Source organism: Eurosta solidaginis, chromosome 3, assembly GCF_040869045.1.
Source record: "Eurosta solidaginis isolate ZX-2024a chromosome 3, ASM4086904v1, whole genome shotgun sequence".
NCBI classification, from domain to species: domain Eukaryota; kingdom Metazoa; phylum Arthropoda; class Insecta; order Diptera; family Tephritidae; genus Eurosta; species Eurosta solidaginis.
Genome location: NC_090321.1, coordinates 277285170 through 277307082, shown reverse-complemented (window position 1 = coordinate 277307082; position 21913 = coordinate 277285170). Strand labels below are relative to the sequence as shown.

Here is a 21913-nt window from a genome sequence, read left to right as displayed (position 1 = left end):
CATACTCCCCAGGGTCACTCTTGCTCAACTTCGTTCTGGATACTGTAACAGGTTAAACTCTTACCTATCCAGAATCAACCCCGACATACAAAATGTATGCCCCGCTTGCAATGTGTCCCCACATAACACCAACCATCTCTTTAATTGTAATGTGGAACCAACGCCTCTAACACCCCTGTTGAAACGGCAAGTTTCCTTGGACTCCCGTTAGAGGATATTGATGACAATTTGTGATCGGTCGCGGCTATTAGGTGGGGCGAGCATTGCTACAACAACAACAACATAAACGTGAGGCCGTCTCCATTTCCGCTCTCGCGATCTTTTCTGTGGACATTATAACCAGAACAGGTCTGCAGTGCAGATCTTGATGTGAGTTTAGTCTCTTGAATTGCAGCAATGCAGAAGTTGTGCCGCTTCATGAAATCGACTATCTCCGTGATCTTCCCAGTTAATCCATTACAGTTTCACTGGAGAATTCTGAAGTGCATAGGGGAGACGTCGTCACTCTGGAGTGACGGATGACTACGCCTGGGTTCTGGAAGGCTAGGAAGCAACTGCTGTTGTGGCCCTGGGACTGAACGTTGTTGTTGTTGCCAGAACATCTAGGAAAGTGGCACCGTCCATGGCAAGAGCTGCATTGGGCGGATGTCGCAAACATATATATTATGTGCTGCCAAACGGTGCAAAGGGAGGGGCTGATGTCCGTCATTGTTTCCGACTCTACTACGGAGATTTTAGGTATGAGTGGGAGCAGCCGTATGAGTTGGTGGCGCCGTGGGGCGCGAGCAACAGCGGGTACTTGTTGTGCCTTGCTGAGCAGCGGGGCTGCTGGAAGGTAGTGGGGGCGCTAAAGCGCAGACTACGGGACGTCCTAGGGCGTGAACAGCAACGAGCCACAAAAGATTTATAGAAGTTACGTGGACGTCTGGTTTTGGGATCTAGCCCAGCACAACCTGTCCAATGCAACTATCCCTTACACGAGACACACTGACAAGATTCTTTTCCGGCAGATGCAGCAAACCCATTTCTCAGGACCGGGTCAGGAGACGGACCCGTATTGGATGCGATACCTTCCAGGAGCAAGAGAACATGGATCAGTCCCGCTGCAAGCAGCTGCTGGGAGGATGACAATTTGTGGGATGGACGCAACAAATTAAACGGGGTTACACTGAAATGAGTCCTTGGTCGGGAAAAATCCCAAGTCGCTCCGGTACATAGAACTGACTGCCTTGGGAAACGTTCTATGTGGTAGTGACCTGCTGTCTGACAAAGTTACACTCTCTAACTAAAGTTGCGGCCCCGTTGGATTTCCGAAATTCCTCCAGCGGGAATGAAGCGAGCCGAAGCGAATTCAATGGCCTAGCGGAAAGCACGTTGATGGTCCTTCGGCGGATATAGATCCGGTACGTTCCGGTAACAAAGCACCATTAAGGTACTAACCCGACCATCGCGGCAACGATTTATATGACCCTAAACCTTCATGGCCATCCCTCATTCAATATTATGTACTGGACTGTATAATGCTAATGATCTACATCGAAAATCGGTCGGACTTCAAGAAAATGGGTATCAAATAACTCGTATTACTGTCAGTATTAAGACAACTAATATTAATATAAACGTTTTTAAATCGGTCAAAAGTTGTTTTCTAAAAACAACATATGTTAGGTATGCATTTCAAACCACGCTGGTTTGAATAAATATATAAGATGTTAAATGGAATTTGGTGTAAAAATTAGTGGACAATTTCTTTATATAAATTGTCACTCCCTTCAATTTTTATACTCAACGAGGAACGATGTCATATGACCGCGTTGAACCCTCTAGGCTATGCCACCCACCATCTTTTCAATTGTAATTGCCTCCAACAGCATTTCGGTTTGCCTTTTATAGGGAGTATCTTCGCCCTATTATGTACATTATGTTCGAAAGTCAAAAAGAGGTTGTTGTTGTTGATGTTGTTGTAGCGATAAGGTTGCTCCCCGAAAGCTTTCGGGAGTGTTATCGATGTGATGGTCCTTTGCCGGATACAGATCCGGTACGCTCCGGTAACACAGCACCATTAAGGTGCTAGCCCGACCATCTCGGGAACGGTAAGAGGTAAAACTTGCCAGTTTTGAGCGCAGTGTTTTGGAAGCTCTGCAGACTTGTTGTTGTTGTTGTAGCAGTGCTTCGCCCCATCCAATAGGTGCGATCGATAACAAATTGTCATCAATATCCTCTAACGGGAGTTCAGTCTGCAGACTGCCAAGCCGGACACTAGTATGCAAAGAGTGGCTGGCCAATTGGTTTAGACATTGTTGTTGCTGATGTTGTTGTTGTATTATATAAAGGTACTCCACGAAGGTTTTGGTGAGGGTTATCTATGTTGATGGTCCTTCAACGGATATAGATACGGTACGTTCCGGTAGCAAGCACCATTAAGGTACTAGCTTGATGCATATCGGCAATGATTAATATGACCACATTAAACCTTCGCCTCGCTTGCAAAATATGTGTATGACACATATTTTTAACAGGTTTCGCTTCGCAAAGGCGAGGTTGACAATTGGGTTGCGGTAGCTCTGAAGTTTTGTATTGCGCTTATCAACCCCTTTGAACCCTTTAAAAATTGTTACCCATGATTCAATCATAATTGTTAGCGGCCATTTTTTAATCCTTGCGTCCAGTTCTGACAACGAGAATTATAACTGAGCTTATTATCTTTATACTTTAAAAGCTATTGTGGATAGAACATAAGACTATTATCGAACGAAACGCCTAATATTTTTGGATAGTTCACGGTACGTAGCGTAAGGCCATTGGCATGGATATCCAGCAGATTAGTTTAAGAATGTGTACTACCGGAGATACCTTACTAGTTATACCAAAGGTCTGATGTTTTGGGTAATTCTATACGACAGCTTGACACTGCTAATACGAGTCCAAAAATATAGAGGTGTCAAACGACGCGTATTGACCTCGACAACAATAAACCGAATACGGAAAAGAAAATTTTTAAGTCGTTCAAAATATAACGAAAAACCGAAAAATAACCAGCGGGTCCTTCCGAAACGGTGGTGGGATCCATAGAATTTTTGCGCAGACCATCTTTCTGCATTGGCGGCCTTCAAGCGACGTGTATTAACAGTGGCATGCTGTCGTATAGAATTACCATGCTTTGGTGTGAGAATTCGCTTCCAACCTTCTAAAAGCAAAATATATATTTAGCAAAAATATTAACGTTTGCATAGGCTTTCAACAAACTTAAACCCAGGATAACTAGGCATTTTCGGTAAATTGTTTTTCGCAATAATTTGTTTTTGCTAGTATCACTAGCATGTGTAAAACTGTTATTAACAAATTTAATGGTGCGATACCACACATAGGTATGTTAATTATTAAAAACTTTAGTAACAAAACTTAAATGTAATTTAATACAAACAAAATGCTACACTTTTTTCACAAGCCAGTATCTTTAAGACTCACATTTTATTAAAAATCAGAAACCTAAAACAAAAGTACTGTACAAACTTACAGGAAGTAAGTTCTTGGCTTTCTGTACGAGAACAATTTTCTGTTGCCCTTGTGGTGTACTCTTTGCACCAATGGGAACTTGATGGTTGAGTTGTGGAATTGTTTGACGTGCACACGACGTGTTTTACTGGCTGGGATTGGCTCAACCTTGATTATTTGAATTGAATGAGCTCGCGCACGATGACGAGCACCCATATCACGATAACATTGTGTAACTGCACCACCAACTGTCAAATCACGATACTCGCGGTACATATTGTGTGTACCAGAACGCGAATCATAACGCAACCAGATGCCAAAGTTCTTTATTTTGGTTGGAGAAGTCTCATAGACCTGTTTCAGCGATACAATTTCACCGGTGGTTTTTTTGAACTTTTTCAGTTGACGCAAGAAATACCAAAAACGCGATTTGGCCACAATGTTATCCGGGGCAAAGATACGCATTTTGTAGAGTGGAGTTTGTGGCTCCTTCTCGGTTGGCAATTTGCGTCCAATCACTTCGTACTCCTTCAACTGTAACACAAAATAAAAAAAAATAGGTCGAAGTAGGTAATTTATCAAGAGGGGTGGCACATTTACATATTTAAGACAGCAAAGTCAAACGCATAGGACAAATGCATTACACACATCCATAAGTTCAAGTTTAATTTCACACATCTGTCCACATTACTTTTATAAGCTGCATCAGCAATCATACGAAATATCGTGGCCATTTGGATTTGACAGTTCTCGACCCTCATATGGGCACGTTGGTTCACAGAATTTATAACCAATTGATTTTGGCATATTCTTTTGTGATAAGAACTTCAGCACATATGCACAATGCATTTAACTTTGCTTAATACTGCTTTATCTTAATAATTATTGCCGTCAGAACTGAAGAACTTTAAAAAATTTGAGAAAATTACCTGGCCTTTGGCTCTCATTTTCGCAGCGTTCAGAAAAAAGGAAATGAAAATCGCAGCCTAGTTTAGTTTGTATTTCGCAGAGTTGCATCGTGGGAGTTTAAAGCCGAAGTCAATGGTGCCGTATGTCGTATCGCTGTATCCGTATCGCTAACGTAATCAGCTGTTTATCGTTACGACGGTAAAGCTGGAGACATTGGTGCTTTATCGGTAACCGTATCGGTAACCTTTTAACAGCTGGTTCGATCAACCTTATGAGAATCAATGCAATCGATTATTGGTGCCACTAAGGTCGTAACCGTATCGTAGCCAACCAATTGGTTTTTGGTTTACGTCGTAACGATAAACAGCTGATTACGTTAGGGATACGACTACAGCGATACGACATACGGCACCAATGACTCCCGCTTAAACCAAAACCCAATTGGTTGGCTACGATACGGTTACGACCTTAGCGGCACCAATAATCGATTGCATTGATTCTCATAAGGTTGGTCGAATCAGCTGTTATAAGGTTACCGATACGGTATCCAGCTTTAGCTGGAGACATTGGTGCTTTATCGGTAACCGTATCGGTAACCTAATAACAGCTGATTCGACCAATCTTATGATAGCTGCCGTATTATTATAGCTGCCGTGCAACGCACAATATTTGCTTGATGGTTATCATAGCAACGGGTAGTGGTGTGCGTATTGGGTGATTGTCGCTTGCCCGGCCACCACACAAGCAGAAAGCATCAAGCGCCAATTGTATTGAAAATTCTTAGCATGCGGACGTAAACATGTCCATCGGATGACGATTTTTTATTGCTTCTAACTGCAGTTGTTTTGGCGGAAAAAAAGAAAATAAAAAATTGTGGATGAAAAAATATCATATTGTTTATTTTTTTCATCACGGTTGGAATATGCTTCACACTTTATATTCCACAATGCTGGTAAGCATTCGTAGGGCTCAATAAACCGCAACGTAAAATCTTTTTCTTCCGCGAAGTTGCTCATTGCACGTTCTCACAAACCTAACACATTAATGCTTGTCAAACAATTCGGCCACGATCAAATAGACCAGCTGTCAAGCGAAAAAATCTAAAAATTTTGATTTTCATCAACGCGAAGCCGACAACAAATACGTGTGAGCACGACATCGCCAGAAACGCACACAACTACCCGTTGCTATGGTAACCATCAAGCAAATTTGTGCGTTGCGCGGCAGCTATATACGTAATAAAAAATATCGTTTTTTCAACATCACAAATTACACACAGAAGATTGCGCATTCACGAGTTCAAAATTGCTTCGTTCTGCGCAATAACGTCACACTTGACTGCTTGAGCGAATGAAAGAAAGAGAAAAAAAAACAAGAGCTAAAGGAAAATGACGTAAATATATCGCGAGAGGTGTTCAAAGACACGTCTTGACTTTAGTATAAATAATCCATTGCAAAGAGAATAGATATATAAGAGGTCGCACTGTAGATTTAGGAAGAGTTTTGGCGTCTACAATTTTTTAAATTTTGATTCTCAGTGCAGATCACAACTAAGCTTATGTGCCCCCGGAATTAAAAATTAGCAAAATCAAATATAGAACTTTGAATAACTTAACGGATTCTGTATGCAGAGTATCAATGATTAGCATAACCTTAAAAATTTACCCGACAGCAGCATTGCACGCCATTCTACACATCCCACCCGCTGACATAATGCCCAAAAACTTCGCGTTAGCAACTGCACCAAGGTTTAAGGCCTCGGGGCAGCTTGAGTACAGTATAGCGCCTTCTAGTATTGGGCAAACGGAATATATGATCCCGGGCTCTCAATTGAGCGGAGGGATTCGTTCCAGGGTGCAGAAATGGCAGACATACATGTGTATACGGATGGTTTCAAATTAATGGAAGGGGTCGGGTCTGCTGTTTACTGCGTCGATCCAGAAAGAAGTAGATCCTGGCAGCATATATTACTACAGGGAAATTTCAGGCGGAAATTATAGTTGTGAAGAAAGCAGGAGAAATTCGCAGTCCTGTCATGATATGTATTGATAGTCAGACGGCGATTAAGGCAATAATCTCACACAGTACTCCATGAAGAAGTATTATGGAATGCAAAGAAGTATTTGAAAAACTTTGTTCAGGTCGGACCATACTGGGTTCCCAGTCATAAACAATCGTGATAGCATTGGTGTGTTGGCTGCCGAAATCGGTGCGCTCAAAGCTGCAGTGAGTTCGTGTACTTTGCCCCCAAAACACAACAACGATGCTATGGTTACATATGCAATGGATCTATGCACTTTCTCGCCGGTGCCTTCTGGCTCGCATTCGCAGTGTACGGGTCCCCCTCTAAACACTCCTCTAGAAGGTTCACAGCTACATATAGCTGATAATGCATCGGCTATGCTCACACCTACACCCCTCTCTGTGCCTATCCCACCTTCGTTTTCGTCAATTGTTTTGTCACCGTCCGCTGTCTGCAGTGACGCCAGGCTGTTTACTGTTGAAAATTCTGGCGCCGCTAATTCAAACAATTTCACCGCCGCCGATAAAATACATACTGTCGTCCCACAGACTAATAATGATGCCGTCGACACCTCAAGTACCTCTTATGCTGTAAATACCAATGTTAAGCCTTCGACTGCTAATAACATTTCTGTTAACCTTAATGCTAAAGACGTTACCAATAAAACTGCAAAAACTGCACATGCCCACGCTGCTGCTGAACACATAGCCGCTGATAAGGTAAACACGAATGCTAAACCTACACCCAGGGATGCACCTTAACGTTAAGCTAATCGTTTATCAAAAAATTTCCACCGTTTCCGTTGAAACACTTCGAAATATTATCGATAAAGAAATTATCAAGATAAATTGTATCTCGTTTTTAACCGAAACGAAAAGCTTTCGTTAACGTTAAAAACGTTAAAGAAAACGTGATACTTTATGTTTGAATTGTGCTGGCAATGCTATAGCCATGGTGAAGCCGTAAGGTGGCAACAACGAGCGCACATACACACACAAACTCTATGTAATTTGTTTGTGTAATTCGTTGGTGGTAATGTCAAAAATACTCTGAGAAATGTTCGTACTGTCAAAATTCATGAGAAAAGTTGCAATCAGCTTGGCTAATGCTTTCACCTTTAATGACTCCGCCATCAATCAGCTTTGCCAGCATAGTTTGAAATTAATAATCAACATAAACGATTTGATTTCGTTTTGATATGGCAGAAAACGAAACGAAATCATTTCGTTAATTTGACGATCTTAACGTTAATAAACGAAACGAAATGACTTCGTTTCGTTTATTAACGTTGATTATCGTAACGAAATGATATCGTTTCGTTGGTTAAGCATGCCTGCCTACACCCTTGGCTCAAGTTCAAATTACTGCTGTTAATGATATAACAACCATTAATAATGACAATGCTGCTTCCAGCTCCACCTACACTGGTGGTGATTCTACCTCCGCCGCTGTGCGTTTGCCAAATGTTGACAATGCGCAACCGAGGCAGGTGACTGCCGTGCCGCCTCGCAGGACAATTTTTGTATCTCGTCTTCATTCTTCGCTTATGGAAAATGATATTATTAAGTATATAGAAGATAAGCTAGACCTTTCACAACCTATTAAATAGGCGTTTATAAATTTAATTTTAGATATGATAGGGATATTTCATCATTTAAAATATCAGTGCCAGACGCTTATTTTGATAGAGTTCTTGAACATACATTCTGGCCGGAACATTCAGTTGTGCATTTGTTTACAAAAAAACCTAACGCCGCAGGAGCTTCAAAAAACTCAAAAATCCCTGCGGAAACAGTGAAAAAATAACCATCACGTACCAAAATGTTCGTGGCCTAAGATCGAAATTAAGTACCTTTTATCTGAATAGTTTTATTTTTACTTCTCAAGTTATAGCTTTTACTGAAACCTGGTTAAAAGCTGACAATTTTAACTCTGAACTCTTTTCACGTAAATATGTAGTTTATCGGCGTGATCGTGAATCTAGAGCAGGTGGTGTCCTTATTGCTGTTGACTCGACGCTTCCATCTGAGTTGCTGCTATTGGACACCACAAATGACATTGAATTTACAGCAGTAAAGCTTGCCTTGCACAATTTTAGTTTGTTTATCTGCTGCTCGTATATACCGCCACGATCGGATATACACGTTTATACATGTCATAGCACTGTTATTTGCAGTTTGTACTCGCAATTGCGAGACAAAGACCGCCTAGTAGTTCTTGGTGATTTCAATTTATCATCAGTAAATTGGATCAATACCATCGACTCAAATTTCATGACTCCCACTACTCAGCACGAGTTTTTAAACAGCCTGCTAGATACATCTCTTCTCCAAATTAATAATGTTTTAAATTCCAAAAGGAAAATCTTAGACTTAGTTTTTACAGATGACTCTGCGGGTATTACTCTAACCCGAACTCCCCCATTATCCCTTCCTGAAGACCCTCTTCATCCTACGCTTGAGATAGTACTGGATGTTGTTCAACCTGTGATGCTCGATGTTTCTAAGCCCAATTCCCGACCCCGGTCGAGATGTTTTTCAAAGACGAATTTTAGTGAGCTCAATAATTTGATCTCTGCCCATGACTGGTCGAGTCTTTATGCGTGTACAGACGTTGAAACAGCGACTTCCTTGTTTTATAGTTCTCTTGATGCTTTGTTTGAAAGCTGTGTCCCCCTTCGATATTCCAGTACCACCACGGGTAAACCACCTTGGTTCTCAAAGCAACTATTAAGACTTGATAATATTAAATCTAGACTCTATAAGCGTTTCAAAAGATCTGGTAAAGCTATTGATTTATCTAAATATTTAGTGGCGCGCTCCAATTTTCATCGTCTTAACCAGCAGTGTTATAAAGGTTACTTATCATGTTGCAAATTCCAATTTACTAATAATCCGAAACGTTTCTACAGATTTGTTAATTCCAAAAGGAAAATTTCTGGTTTCCCATCTACTTTTATTTATGGGTGCAAAAACGCAAATTCTGATCACGAAATCGCTGATTTATTTGCTGAATTCTTTAAATCAACCTATTCATCCCAATGTGTCCAGTCTAATCTTTACCCATATTGCTTGGAAAGTTCTAATAATATTTTAAACCCATTTATTGATAAAGATACTGTTCTTAATAAACTTCTTGCATTGAAACCGATATCTTCGCCGGGTCCGGATGGTGTTCCTAGTTGTGTACTTAAGTACTGTGCTGTCAGGTTATCAGAGCCTATCTTTAAATTATTTAAACTGTCTCTGGAATCCGCATCATTCCCATCTATTTGGAAACAATCGTTTATTATACCTTTGCATAAAAAAGGTAGTAGGTCTAATATTGAGAACTACAGAGGCATAGCTAAGCTCTCAGCTATCCCTAAAACTTTTGAGCAGATAATTACATACCAGCTTCAATACTTGTGTAGCTCTTTAATATCACCTTGTCAACATGGTTTTGTTCATTGGAGATCAACTACTACCAACTTGCTTGAATTTACGTCTTTTGTTATGAATGGTTTTTTAGTTTGCAAACAAACAGATGTAATTTACACCGACTTTAGTAAAGCATTTGACTCTGTTAATCACGAGCTCTTAGTTACCAAACTTGATCTTCTGGGTTTTCCAGCGCCTTTATTAAGTTGGATTTCAAGTTATCTTGAAAATAGGACTCAGCGAGTTTTCTTTAACAACAATCTTTCAAAGTCGTTTGATGTAACTTCTGGCGTGCCCCAGGGTAGCCATTTGGGTCCATTACTCTTTAACCTGTTCATTAACGACTTACCAAAAGTTATATTACATTCTAGAGTTTTTATGTATGCAGATGATGTAAAACTTTGTTACACATATCTGCCTTCGAACTTGTTCTGTTTTAATCAGCTTCAGGCCGATCTGGACTCATTTCAAAGCTGGTGTACTGCAAATTTACTTTTTTTGAATTACTCTAAATGTAAGCAAATGACTTTTCACCGTGTGAAGCCGGTCCTATCATCTTATACACTTAACGGCGACCCCTTGGAGCGGATATCTATTGTTACTGATCTAGGAGTTAATTTTGATCCGAAATTAAGTTTTACCACACATATTTCAACCGCTATAAACAAAGCAACTGGTGTATTAGGTTTTATCAAACGTTGGGCTAAAGAGTTTGATGACCCTTATTTCACAAAGATCCTTTATACCTCGCTGGTACGTCCTATTCTCGAGTACTGTTCATGTGTCTGGTCTCCGATCTATCAAATCCATGTTGATCGGATTGAGTCGGTCCAGAGACGGTTTTTAATTTTTGCATTACGAGGTCTCAACTGGGAATCAAGTACTCATCTTCCACCATACAGGAATAGACTTCTTCTAATTAATTTGCCATCTCTAGAGAATCGTAGAGTATTACTTGGCGTAATGTTCATTCACAAGCTCATCATTGGTGTGATTGACTCCCCTGACCTAATCAGTCAACTAAATTTTGCGGTTCCTGCTAGGGCGTCCAGGCATTTTGTGCCTTTTCATTTACCTCTATGCCGGCAAAATTTTGCTAGAAACAGTCCCCTGCGCCATTGGTGCTCGCGGTACAATGATTTGTATAACTGCATTGGCTTTGAATGTTCGTTTGCTGCTTTACATACTGCTATACTCTTATGTTTAGCCTGATATTTTAATTTTATTTTTTCTTATACAATGCGATGTCAAATGTTTATAACATACAAATTTTCTATGTACCTTTTTTGAATTTTTTAATTTTAAGAATGGCTCTGTATTTTACATACATATATATCTGTCTATTACAACAATTAGTCGACCGCTTTGTGTTTGCGTCGACTTTAAATAAATAAATAAATAAATAAAGGCGGCAAATGCGGATGCCAAACTCGCTGAAACGACAATAGACGTCCCAATCCGTTTGGAGGAAATGAAAAGAAGACTGGAGCTGAATATTATCCATCAAGCAGGAAAGGCGTGCACAAAATCGCAGGCTTGCAAATTTTCTAATATCATGTTCAAAGCCTACGATATAAGACTCATAAAGTGCTTAACATCACTGAAGAAAAAATACGGTGGGCATACTAACTGGACTCTGCTTTCTGGCGTCACATGCTTATAACTTAGGTCTCGTCAGCAACAGCAGATGTAGGAAGTTCGAGTTGCAGGAAGAATCAGTTGGGCACGTTTTTAGAAAACTTCCATTATTTGCCAAAAGGACGGAGTTATTCTATACCATAAGTACAACATATTGGTGGCAACATATTGTTCGAGAAATGCTCTCGCCTACACTTTTCCACAACGTAAGAAACGTGAGAGAGTGAACGAAAACGATAGAGAATATCTCTGCTAGAAGAAATCGTCAGGAGACGAATCTTTCGACGCAGCTTTCGTCCGAAATATAGAATTCTTATAGCGTATTTTAACTCTTCACAACGGTCATATTGTACACCTTTTTCTACAGCGTGTACCTCATGTAAGGAACTGCTCTAACAGTTTGGAAGGCTTAGTGCACAAAATTACTATAGATGTCGCCACCGACATATATATTTTTTACCATGATGTGTGGAAATGTGATTGTTTACATTTATCGAACAGATGTGCAGTAAGATTGTTTACATTTAAGATTATCGAAAATGGGAAAACGCGAAGGTAACAATGGAAATTTCTTTGTAAAATTAATATAGATAAATAAATTGTTTATAGATCAGATAGATCACAAACGAGCAAAAAAAGCAAAGCGCATTTCTCAATCACCACAATCATCAAACAAGGCACATGTGAAATCCCTCACAGCAACGCCTGAAGTACACAACGAAGAAATTGTGTATGATAGTGAAATTGTTGATATAATAGATGTTGTAGACCACGAACAAGAAGTTCCCAACACACCAGAAACATCAATTGAAACAGCAAATGTCAGTACACCACCTAACGCAAGTACCAGTAAAAATGCAGGAAGCAGTAACAAAAAATCTGCATCAAAACAACCACCAACCACGCCAGCTCCAGGTAATAATAGTTCACCCTTCGCAGTTGCTGGTACTATGAATGCCGCCAACAATAAAAAGTCAAAAACAAAACGGCGTGATAGTAGCACCTCCAGTGAAGAGGAGCGTTGGTTGACTGCAATTGAATCGGGCAAGTTAGAAGAAGTAGATGATGAGCTGAAAAAGATGAAAGATCCGAAATTAATGACTGCTCGTCAACGTGCCATGTATGAGCGAAACACTGACAAGGAACCATCGCCGGGAGGTGAGCTATTAATGTCGCTGCCGTCGGGTTATCGGGAGAAAGAGAAACCGTTAACAGCTGAAGATATACAAAAGGCACAACTAAAGTCACAAAAACGGAAACAGCTTGCTGATGAAAAACGTGAAAAAGATAAAAAGAAAACTATGGATCGTTTACTTAAAAAGCAAGAGAGCAAACAACGTAATGCCGCACGCAATAAAACGGTAAGGACAGCACAACCGATGATTACATATCGTAATACAATGGAGGGGGCTTACATAATATTACCACCTGAACATGAATTTCCATTGAAGGCGCAAGTGGCACGTCCACCACCCAACGTACAACTTTGTGGTATTGCTGGATGTGGTAAACCGAAAGTATATAATTGCTCTAAAACAAATCTGCCACTGTGCAGCTTTGCATGCTACCGCAAAAACGTACAAAATATAAGACAAATTATGTGCTAGGTTGTAGTTTGTTATAAGTTTTCAATTTAAATATTAAAGGTATTCATAAAACTTATTTATTGATTTAATAAATAATTGTTGACAATTTCCTGCTGCTCGGACTCAACGCGTTGCAAATATTGATATTCGTTACGCAATCTTTCTAGTTCAATGTTTTTCTCGTGGATTTTACTCTGCAATAATTTAGGTATATGCATTTGTTAATTTTTGCCAAGATTTATATCATTCTAAAGGACTTTGTTATATATTTCTCACACTCACCTGATAAACTTGCTGTTCAGCTTGGCGTTCTTTGGCAATCGTTTTTAATAGATTTTGCGAACCGATAGCTCTTAATTTTGCTTTCTCTACATCCTTTGAGAAACTGCTAACTATTTTATGGAACTCTTCTGCATATTTTTTGAAGTCTTGCAATTTATTGGCGTACTCTAGGCACTCATCGCGTAATTCGTTGGTTTCGTTTGAGATGGCTGGGTCTTGTACACGCAGGCGATAAATGTCATCAATATAAAGACCAGCTTTTTCCAATTCTTCGGTCATTTTCTTAATGACGACAACCTTTTGCAGTTTAATATTTTTAATAGAGATAAAGTATACCTTTTTGTTTACTTTCGGTATTGTCATGGCGACTGAATTTCCGGTTGAACGCTTTGAAGAAAACCCGATTACTTTTTACCAGAGAATTTAAACACAACGAGAAGGCGTTATTTTGGCATCCACTGCTTACGATCCATTTGCATGTGACACGTCTTGCACTTCACCACTATTCCCCAAATTCATGTTAACTTAACAGGGTGCAAGACGTAACAGAAAATTCTCTTAACGATTTTCTCTGTTCGTCTGTTACCAAAAAATCTCTGATCAGAGCAAATATATTGGAAATTTGAATTCTCTGATTTTTTGTAAATAAATTATGATGATTCATTGTAAATTGACTTCCCCCATTAAGTAAGGTCTTGGGAGCCAATTATTTAATAGGGTGTTTGGCGCAGGTCTTTTTTCAACTTGTGGTTCAATGCCGCTCGTTGTTTTATTATTTATATATTGGTCCCATCCATTCATTCATTTACCTTACATGAATGTGGGAGGAAAGGTGCCCATTTTTCCCAAAACAGCCGATTTTACCAGGCCATCAGAAAAAGGGAACAACATATCTGCTCGAATAATATTACCACAAATTCCCCACCTTCAACTAACTTTCGAATATCGAATTTCCATGGTGTCATCTTCCTCACCTACAGACAATTCATGTTACCTTCTTACTCCTTTACAAACAATCTGATACAATTTTATAAATATCGAATTTACTCATTTCCATATTGTCTTGCCATCTTCCTCATCGGCATTCAATTTGATTTTTCCCTCTTCCTCCCTAACGTCCCTTCAGCCTATTATTGAAATCATATGGTATGTGGTTAAGTGCCTTATGCTGAGCGCACAACTTTTATAAACTCTGAGTTCGACTACCGCGTCAACTCCATGATTATTATTTATTTATTATGATTTATTTTTTCTGCTTTGGTGGTGGAAAAATCAATCAAAAATCAATAAAAAGTTTCTTTTTATAAGTACCAGAGAATTTAAACACAATGAGAAGGCGTTTTTGCTAGATTCCAACTTTTTTGCATGTGAACACGTCTTGCACTTCACCACACACAATCCAATTTCAATGTTAACCAGTTAACAGAAGAAAATTCTCTGTCAACAGTTTCAGCTAGTGTTAAATTCTCTGGATTTTCTCTTAATATGATTTCTTTGTAGGAATATAGGTATTTAGTAGGATTAATTAAATTTAAATTTTATTACTTTTAGCAATATATTTGCTTGTTTTATAATTTAATATGAATTTGAATTTAATTAATATAATTTAGAAATCTTGAAAAAGGTAAAATAAGCTTAATTTCAATGGTAAATGGAGGGTTGAAAATAGCCTTATGACGTTGCAAATAAGTATATACGGTCTAAGTAACAGATAAGACAACGTGAAACTTATAGTACGTTTGGAGCACCTGTTAGGCACTAGTTTAAGGTTATAGGTGTTTCAGGTTCGAACCTCAATACAGTTTGTTTTCTTTTTTTTTTTTATTGCTGAAAAATCCTGTTAACATATCGAATTATGAATTTTCGATAAGCAAAAGCCGATGTTATTTTGCTCATTCCAAAAAGTTTTCTTGAAAGTGCGGTTGACGCGATTAAAGTTACGCGGGTTTGAATATAATTAAAAAAATAAATTGCGATGTCGCGCGTTCGAAAATGTGTTGCTCGTGGGTGTTTGAACACCGAGAAGGTTTTGCCGGTCTTCCGTTGGCCGGTAAAGCCTTCTCAAGACAAGAAGTGGAGGGCGGCTTTGGGCATTGCCCTTGACGCCCATATTCCTAAATGGAATTATTATGTGTGCCGGGCACACTTTACAGACCGGGACCTTCATCATAAAGGCAACCGCCTTAGGGAGGATGCTGTGCCATACATTGGTAAGTAAAAATAATGGTTTAATTGTGTGAAAGTGGTGTAAAGGAGTTAAAAAAATATGTATGTGCGTGTGATGTGTGTATTTTCTATACCCAACAGAAAATTCTGTAAATGTTATTGGAAATACCTTTAAGTAAGTTTACAAAATAGGCGAAGTATAAATGCTTTCAATAGTAAATAAATTTAAATTTTCTTTTGTAAGCGTTGAGACCGAATGTTTGTTAATGATTTAGTTTTACAAAAAAAAATTAAATGTATTGCTTTCTTTTAAAATTGTATGTAAGCTTACATTTTTCAGCTTCTAACGAAATCAGCGTTTTATAAGCTTAATATCTATTTCTGTAAACTTACTTTTTAAAAATATTTTTATATAAATAAATATATTTTTGAAATAAATTTAATTATTATTCTTTTTTGGTTTATTTTATGTCTGCTATTTTGTTTTATTATATTGTATCCTTTTATATTCAAGTTTTTTTAAATTCATTTTATTATAATTTTTTTCTAATTCCTTTTATTAAATCTTTGGTTTATTTGCTTATGTTGTTTTATGTTTTATTATACTTTTATTTTCATTTATTTTACTAACATGTTTTTCTGTTTTTAATTTTTATTTTCTATAGTTTTTTTTTTTATCAAAGATTTTGAGCGGCATTATTTGTTAAATTTATTGGTTTTTTATAAAATTATTTTTTATTATTCTATTTTCTAGCGGCATTATTTTGTTAAATTTATTGGTTTTTTATAAAATTATTTTTTATTATTCTATTTTCTAAAGTTTTTTTTATCAAATATTTTGAGCGGCATTTTTTTTTTTTGTTAAATTTATTGATTTTTTTATACAATTTTTAATTGGGAAAAGCAACTAAATTATGGCATTTTCTATATAGATGCTACGGTTGCTGCCCCGATTGCCGAGGTCGCCGATGAGGAGCCGATGTGCTATGCAACCACTTTTTCTGCGCCCGTTTCTTCAACTCCAATTGCGGAGCCACGAAAACGTGCCAGAAAATGCTGCATTGGGTCCTGCGCAAAGGACGAAAGCTGTGTCCTTTATTCGTTCCCTAGCGACGAGGCTGCTTTCAATTCGTGGGCGACGGCATGTTGCTTAAATGTCCCTTTTAAAAACAGAAAAACGTTGAGCATTTGCGAACGTCACTTTGACAGCAAATATCTTGCAAAGAATAGAGTCCTGAAGGGTGCTTTTCCCAAATATCATTTGGAAGCAAATGATTTTAGTAGCTGTTCAGGCATTTCGGAGAATTGCGAAAATCCAAATGAAATGCCTGAAGGCACATTTGTATTGTCGGATGAAAGACCGGACATTACCCTTCAGGAGTTCGAAAAATTTTCTGACCTCTGGGCCAAGCGCGGGCACGGGCATTCGTCTGAGTTGGTAGGAGATGACATAGACATTTTTCAACATCCTGAACTTATGGCGAAAGTTTTTCAGATGTATCTGAAAAAAGACGTACAACGTTACAAACGCATTTTAGAGTTAGAAAAAGAAGTTCAGGATTTGAAAAAAGTACTTGAAACGGCTATTATACCTTCAGAAAACGCTAGTGCTGACGCTATTACATTCGCAAGAATGATAGTCGACACTACGTTTTCATATCCAAATGCAGAAAGTAAGACCTTGGCACAAAATATTAATTATATGTCCACAAAGGCCTACAACTTCCTCCGCGATGACTTAAATTTTGCATTGCCTCACAAAAAAACTCTTCTGTCGTGGCGACCAATAAAATATGTAGTACCAGGCATTGATAGTAACATTATTTCCAATTTGAAGACTGTTGTACGCGGGATGTCTGCAGATGAAAAAGTTTGTGAAATACTTTTTGACGAAATTTCGATCAAAAAGGATCTCGTATACAACAGAACAAAAGATAGAGATCTAATTGATGGCTTTGTTGACCTTGGCAATAATAGAAGAAAGCAGCAAGTTGCAGACAAGTGCTGCTTCTTCATGGTCAAAGGCATAACTTCTCATTGGAAATATGTTTTATCATATTACACTGTCAAAAATGGTCTAAAGGCAGAAGAATTGCGTGAAATTTTATTTGAAAATATTCAAGCGGTTGAGGATGTAGGTCTATCTCTTAAAGCAGTAATTTGTGACCAGGCAAAGACGAATGTTTCAATGTACGAAGGTCTGAATGTCACAAAGGATCATCCGTTTATTTTTGTAAAAGGAAAAAAAATTTATTTCATGTATGACTATTGTCATCTGATAAAATCTGTACGAAATAATTTACATAAGTACAATCTCGTTACTGGAAACGGATTAGCCAGCTTCGCTGTCATTCGGAAGTTATATGAGGTAGACAAAAAAAATCCAAATTTTAAAATATGCCCAAAACTAACTTCTACCCATATAGATCCGAATTGTTTTGAAAAGATGAGTGTGTCTCGGGCGACACAAGTCCTTAGCAATTCCGTGGCAGCTGGCATTGACATGGCATGGAAGAAGGGCCTTTTTTCGGATGATTCTTTCGTTTTAAATCATGCCATTCCAACTCAGATTTTCGTAAAACGAATGAACGACATTTTCGATGAGCTTAATTGCAAAAAAATTTCAAGTAATAACCCGATTAAATGGCCTATGAATAGGAAAAATAATTTGAAAGTTAAAAGATTGATGGATCACGTCGAATATCTTGAGGCAATTGTAAATCCCAATGATAAAGTGACATGCTTCGAGGGATTAATTTTAACCATTAAAGCTATGATAAGTTTATCTAGCGATATTTTTGAAGATTACCCGAAGGTTGAATATATATTATTGGGTAAATTGAATCAAGATGCGCTTGAAAACCTTTTTTATAAAATTCGAGCTAGTCAAGGCATCAATACCCATCCATCTGCGCATGATATCCAATATATAGTTGCTCGTTTGGTTACAATGCGCATTTTAAGATATAGATTTGATAACAAAAACAAAGGTAATAACTGTGAAGATGATGAAGACTTGGATTTAGAATGGAATACACTTCAAGAAGACGCTGGTGATGAACTATTCCAGGTAAATGAACAAGTTGTTTTGACCGAGGTCGCTGATCCAACGGATCAAGCTGATGAATCAAAAGAAGTTGACGAAGACGACCTTCTTGAAGAAGAAGAGGAACTTCTTGATTATGAAGAGGAAGAGGCATATCCTCTTAGTGTCATACCAGCGTTAGGCAATTTTTCCCCACTCACATTAGAAGATGAGGAAGAAGTTATTCCAGGGGAAATTCAAGTTCAGAGGTACTACACAGGATATACCATTTGTAATACTTTATTTAACAAACTGAATTGCGATAATTGTTCCAAAGCTACGGTAAAACCATATTGCGACTTGAACTCCGATTCGGAAGCCCTTATTCGGTCAAAAAATTATAAAGGGAATGAGAGATTATTGTTAGTGAACCCAAGCGATGATGTATTCGAATTATGTCATCGCCAAATGTTCTGGTATAAACAAATATTTAGCCAGAGATCTCATTACCCTGGTTTAAAAGAAAATATAATTGACATTTTGACCACTTTGACCGAACATGAGTTTCCAAATTGGTTTTCGGAAGCTGGGCCTTGTTTGGAACACCGTAAGCAACTATTAGATTCATTAGTTGTTGTTTTATTATTTAAAAATGCGAGATGGATGGCTAGAGATGACTTGATTACCACTCGAGAGCGCCATAAAAGCAATAAATTAAAACGACTAAATGCTCAACCTAGGAAAATTTAGCTCATCCATAGCCAAGCGTAATTGACAGTAGTAGTTGCTAGGGACAATCGGATAGTAAGTAAAATGTATATTTAAATGTTTAATGGAAATACTGATACATTTTTTTTCTTTTCTTTTCAGATTATTTTCTTAACACGTATATTTCGTAGATGTAGATTTAAATAAATTTCGTAAATTTAGATGTAAATATATTTCGTAGATGTAGATTTAAATAAATTTCGTAGATGTAGATTTAATAATTTTCGTAGATTTGGTATAAAAAATTAATTTTTATTTATTTCATTTGTGATAATAAAATCAATTTTAAAAACATTTATTAATATTATGAATTATTTTCTTTTTTCAGCTAACACGAGCCTAGACGAGTTGGTGTCAGGTGAAAATGATGTATTATTCATTGATGCATCGTGTGAGAGTTCGCTTTTAAGTGTTAGGCGAACTCGCAAATCGTGTTTACCTTTAAAAAATCTAAACATTTGACACACGAGCCTAGGTTTTCAAAATCGATTATATTACTCGTTTTTGTAAACCAGGTGAAAAAATCAGAGAATATGCACTTTTGCTTCTCTGAGAAATGATTTAATCTTAATTGATTATATCCTGAGAGAATTCGCCATTAAGAGTCTGGCGAATTCGTAAATCGTGTCTATTTATACCAATTCTCATTCAAGTGATTAAATGTTTTTAATTAATTTTTCCTTTTTTCTTTTCAGATTTTTAATAATTTTTGTTTTCTCTTCAGCTGTTTTATCACTTATTCTTGTTTTCCTTTCAGTTTTTTAAATAATTATTATTAAATCCCCTTTTCTAATTGTTTTGTATCTTATTTTCTCTTTTCGTGTTTCAGGCTTCTTTAAATTATTTGTGTTAAGCATATGTAAATAAAATAAAAATATAAATAAAAATATAAATGTATGAAAAAATTTAGTTTTGTTAATTATATTTATTAAGTTTGAATTTTTTTCTGTAATTTGAAATAATATTTCAAGTATACAGTTTTATATCCCTTTTAATTCTACCCTACCAAAGTGCAAATGTCAAGTTCATAGAAAATTCCGCCGATTTTTGGCAATTTTTTCCCTTTTTGACTATTTTGCGTTTAAAATCTTTGATTACCTCTTATTTTCAGCTTATTAATTCTCTGTTCGGACCTTATCAACTGACCAGGCATAATTTCAAATACATTGCGCTTGCAAGTGCGAACGACTTCAAAATTTCGCTTTTGTTATTTTGTTTGTAGGTCAGGTGAAGGCGGTGAAGAAAAAGAAGATTTTTCTCCTCATTAGAAACTTCGAAATATCAGAAAAGAAATGGAAATATGAAGTTTTGTGTGGTATAGTCTCATGCGTAAAAGGAATGGCATGTGTGCTTACGAAAGCCAAAATACTATTTTCATACATTTCACACACGCGCCAATTTTTATGAGTGCCTGGTAATATAAAAATGTTTCTTGTCCAATATTCTTCTTTCTTTACTCTTCTTACACTTTGAAGACAAGCAAGATTTTTGGATTTTTACAATGTCTTTGAAAGAATAAGTTTGCTTTTGAACAAGGTGCAGTAGGCGGGAATGGAAGTTTTTCTCTTAGGGTGTAGTAGTTTTGGCCTATATGTACGAGGCCACACAGAAACTTTGAATGTGTTAGTAAGCTGAATCAAGTCGAAATAAAAATGTTGTCTGACTTCGATTTTTTGTTCTTCCTCTTATGTTTGTGATTTTGTTGATGGGACGGAGGAGGGAATGTAAGATTTCCTCGCCAAAATCTAATGTTGTGTTAGTTTTGGCCTATATGTACGCGGCTGGACGAAATGTTTGAATGTGTTGGTAATAAGAATCGACACAAAATCAAAATGTAAGATTTTGTGTCTGGTTTGAGTTTTGTGCTTGTTGATGAAGCGAAGGCGGGTATGAAAGTTAGGAAAAATGCTTGCATATTTTAGCGACATTTGCTATTTTATATGTTCGCCTATTACCATGCCAGCTTTCTATAGTCTTGAATGCCCTTTTTAGCTTTGAGAACAATTTCTAACAATTGAAAGTAATATTAATTCAACAATTGTTTGAATTTGGTTAGCTTTTGATTTTGTCAAATGGTTTTAGCAGAGAATTTAAACACAACGAGAAGGCGTTATTTTGGCATCCACTGCTTACGATCCATTTGCATGTGACACGTCTTGCACTTCACCACTATTCCCCAAATTCATGTTAACTTAACAGGGTGCAAGACGTAACAGAAAATTCTCTTAACGATTTTCTCTGTTCGTCTGTTACCAAAAAATCTCTGATCAGAGCAAATATATTGGAAATTTGAATTCTCTGATTTTTTGTAAATAAATTATGATGATTCATTGTAAATTGACTTCCCCCATTAAGTAAGGTCTTGGGAGCCAATTATTTAATAGGGTGTTTGGCGCAGGTCTTTTTTCAACTTGTGGTTCAATGCCGCTCGTTGTTTTATTATTTATATATTGGTCCCATCCATTCATTCATTTACCTTACATGAATGTGGGAGGAAAGGTGCCCATTTTTCCCAAAACAGCCGATTTTACCAGGCCATCAGAAAAAGGGAACAACATATCTGCTCGAATAATATTACCACAAATTCCCCACCTTCAACTAA

At 37.4% G+C, this 21913-nt stretch overlaps 4 protein-coding genes across 5 annotated transcripts; 2 read left to right on the top strand and 2 right to left on the bottom strand.

Annotated features, from left to right (window-relative positions):
* Positions 1 to 3431: 3431 nt before the first annotated feature.
* RpL18A (ribosomal protein L18A) lies at positions 3432 to 4558 on the bottom strand. The gene is made up of 2 exons (XM_067778294.1): positions 4425 to 4558; positions 3432 to 4029 (listed from the first exon to the last, which is right to left on the bottom strand). The coding sequence occupies exons 1-2, from the start codon at positions 4440 to 4442 to the stop codon at positions 3514 to 3516; spliced, it is 534 nt and encodes a 177-aa protein (XP_067634395.1). The 5' UTR covers positions 4443 to 4558; the 3' UTR covers positions 3432 to 3513.
* Positions 4559 to 11948: 7390 nt separating this feature from the next.
* On the top strand, positions 11949 to 13192 carry LOC137247190 (INO80 complex subunit B). Its single transcript, XM_067778292.1, has 2 exons — positions 11949 to 12039; positions 12094 to 13192. The coding sequence occupies exons 1-2, from the start codon at positions 12024 to 12026 to the stop codon at positions 13089 to 13091; spliced, it is 1014 nt and encodes a 337-aa protein (XP_067634393.1). The 5' UTR covers positions 11949 to 12023; the 3' UTR covers positions 13092 to 13192.
* On the bottom strand, positions 13081 to 13803 carry IFT20 (intraflagellar transport 20). The gene is made up of 2 exons (XM_067778293.1): positions 13353 to 13803; positions 13081 to 13264 (listed from the first exon to the last, which is right to left on the bottom strand). Exons 1-2 carry the CDS (start codon positions 13713 to 13715, stop codon positions 13148 to 13150), a joined length of 480 nt encoding a protein of 159 aa, XP_067634394.1. The 5' UTR covers positions 13716 to 13803; the 3' UTR covers positions 13081 to 13147.
* Positions 13804 to 15078: 1275 nt separating this feature from the next.
* LOC137247189 (uncharacterized) lies at positions 15079 to 20128 on the top strand. 2 transcript variants are annotated; one of them, XR_010951792.1, is made up of 3 exons: positions 15079 to 15562; positions 16451 to 19347; positions 19414 to 20128. XR_010951792.1 is itself a non-coding variant. In XM_067778291.1 (2 exons), the coding sequence occupies exons 1-2, from the start codon at positions 15328 to 15330 to the stop codon at positions 19291 to 19293; spliced, it is 3078 nt and encodes a 1025-aa protein (XP_067634392.1). In that variant the 5' UTR covers positions 15079 to 15327; the 3' UTR covers positions 19294 to 20128. The 2 variants fall into 2 exon arrangements, 1 of the variants encoding a protein (XP_067634392.1); XM_067778291.1 differs by having other exon boundaries at positions 16451 to 20128.
* The last annotated feature ends 1785 nt before the right edge of the window (positions 20129 to 21913 follow it).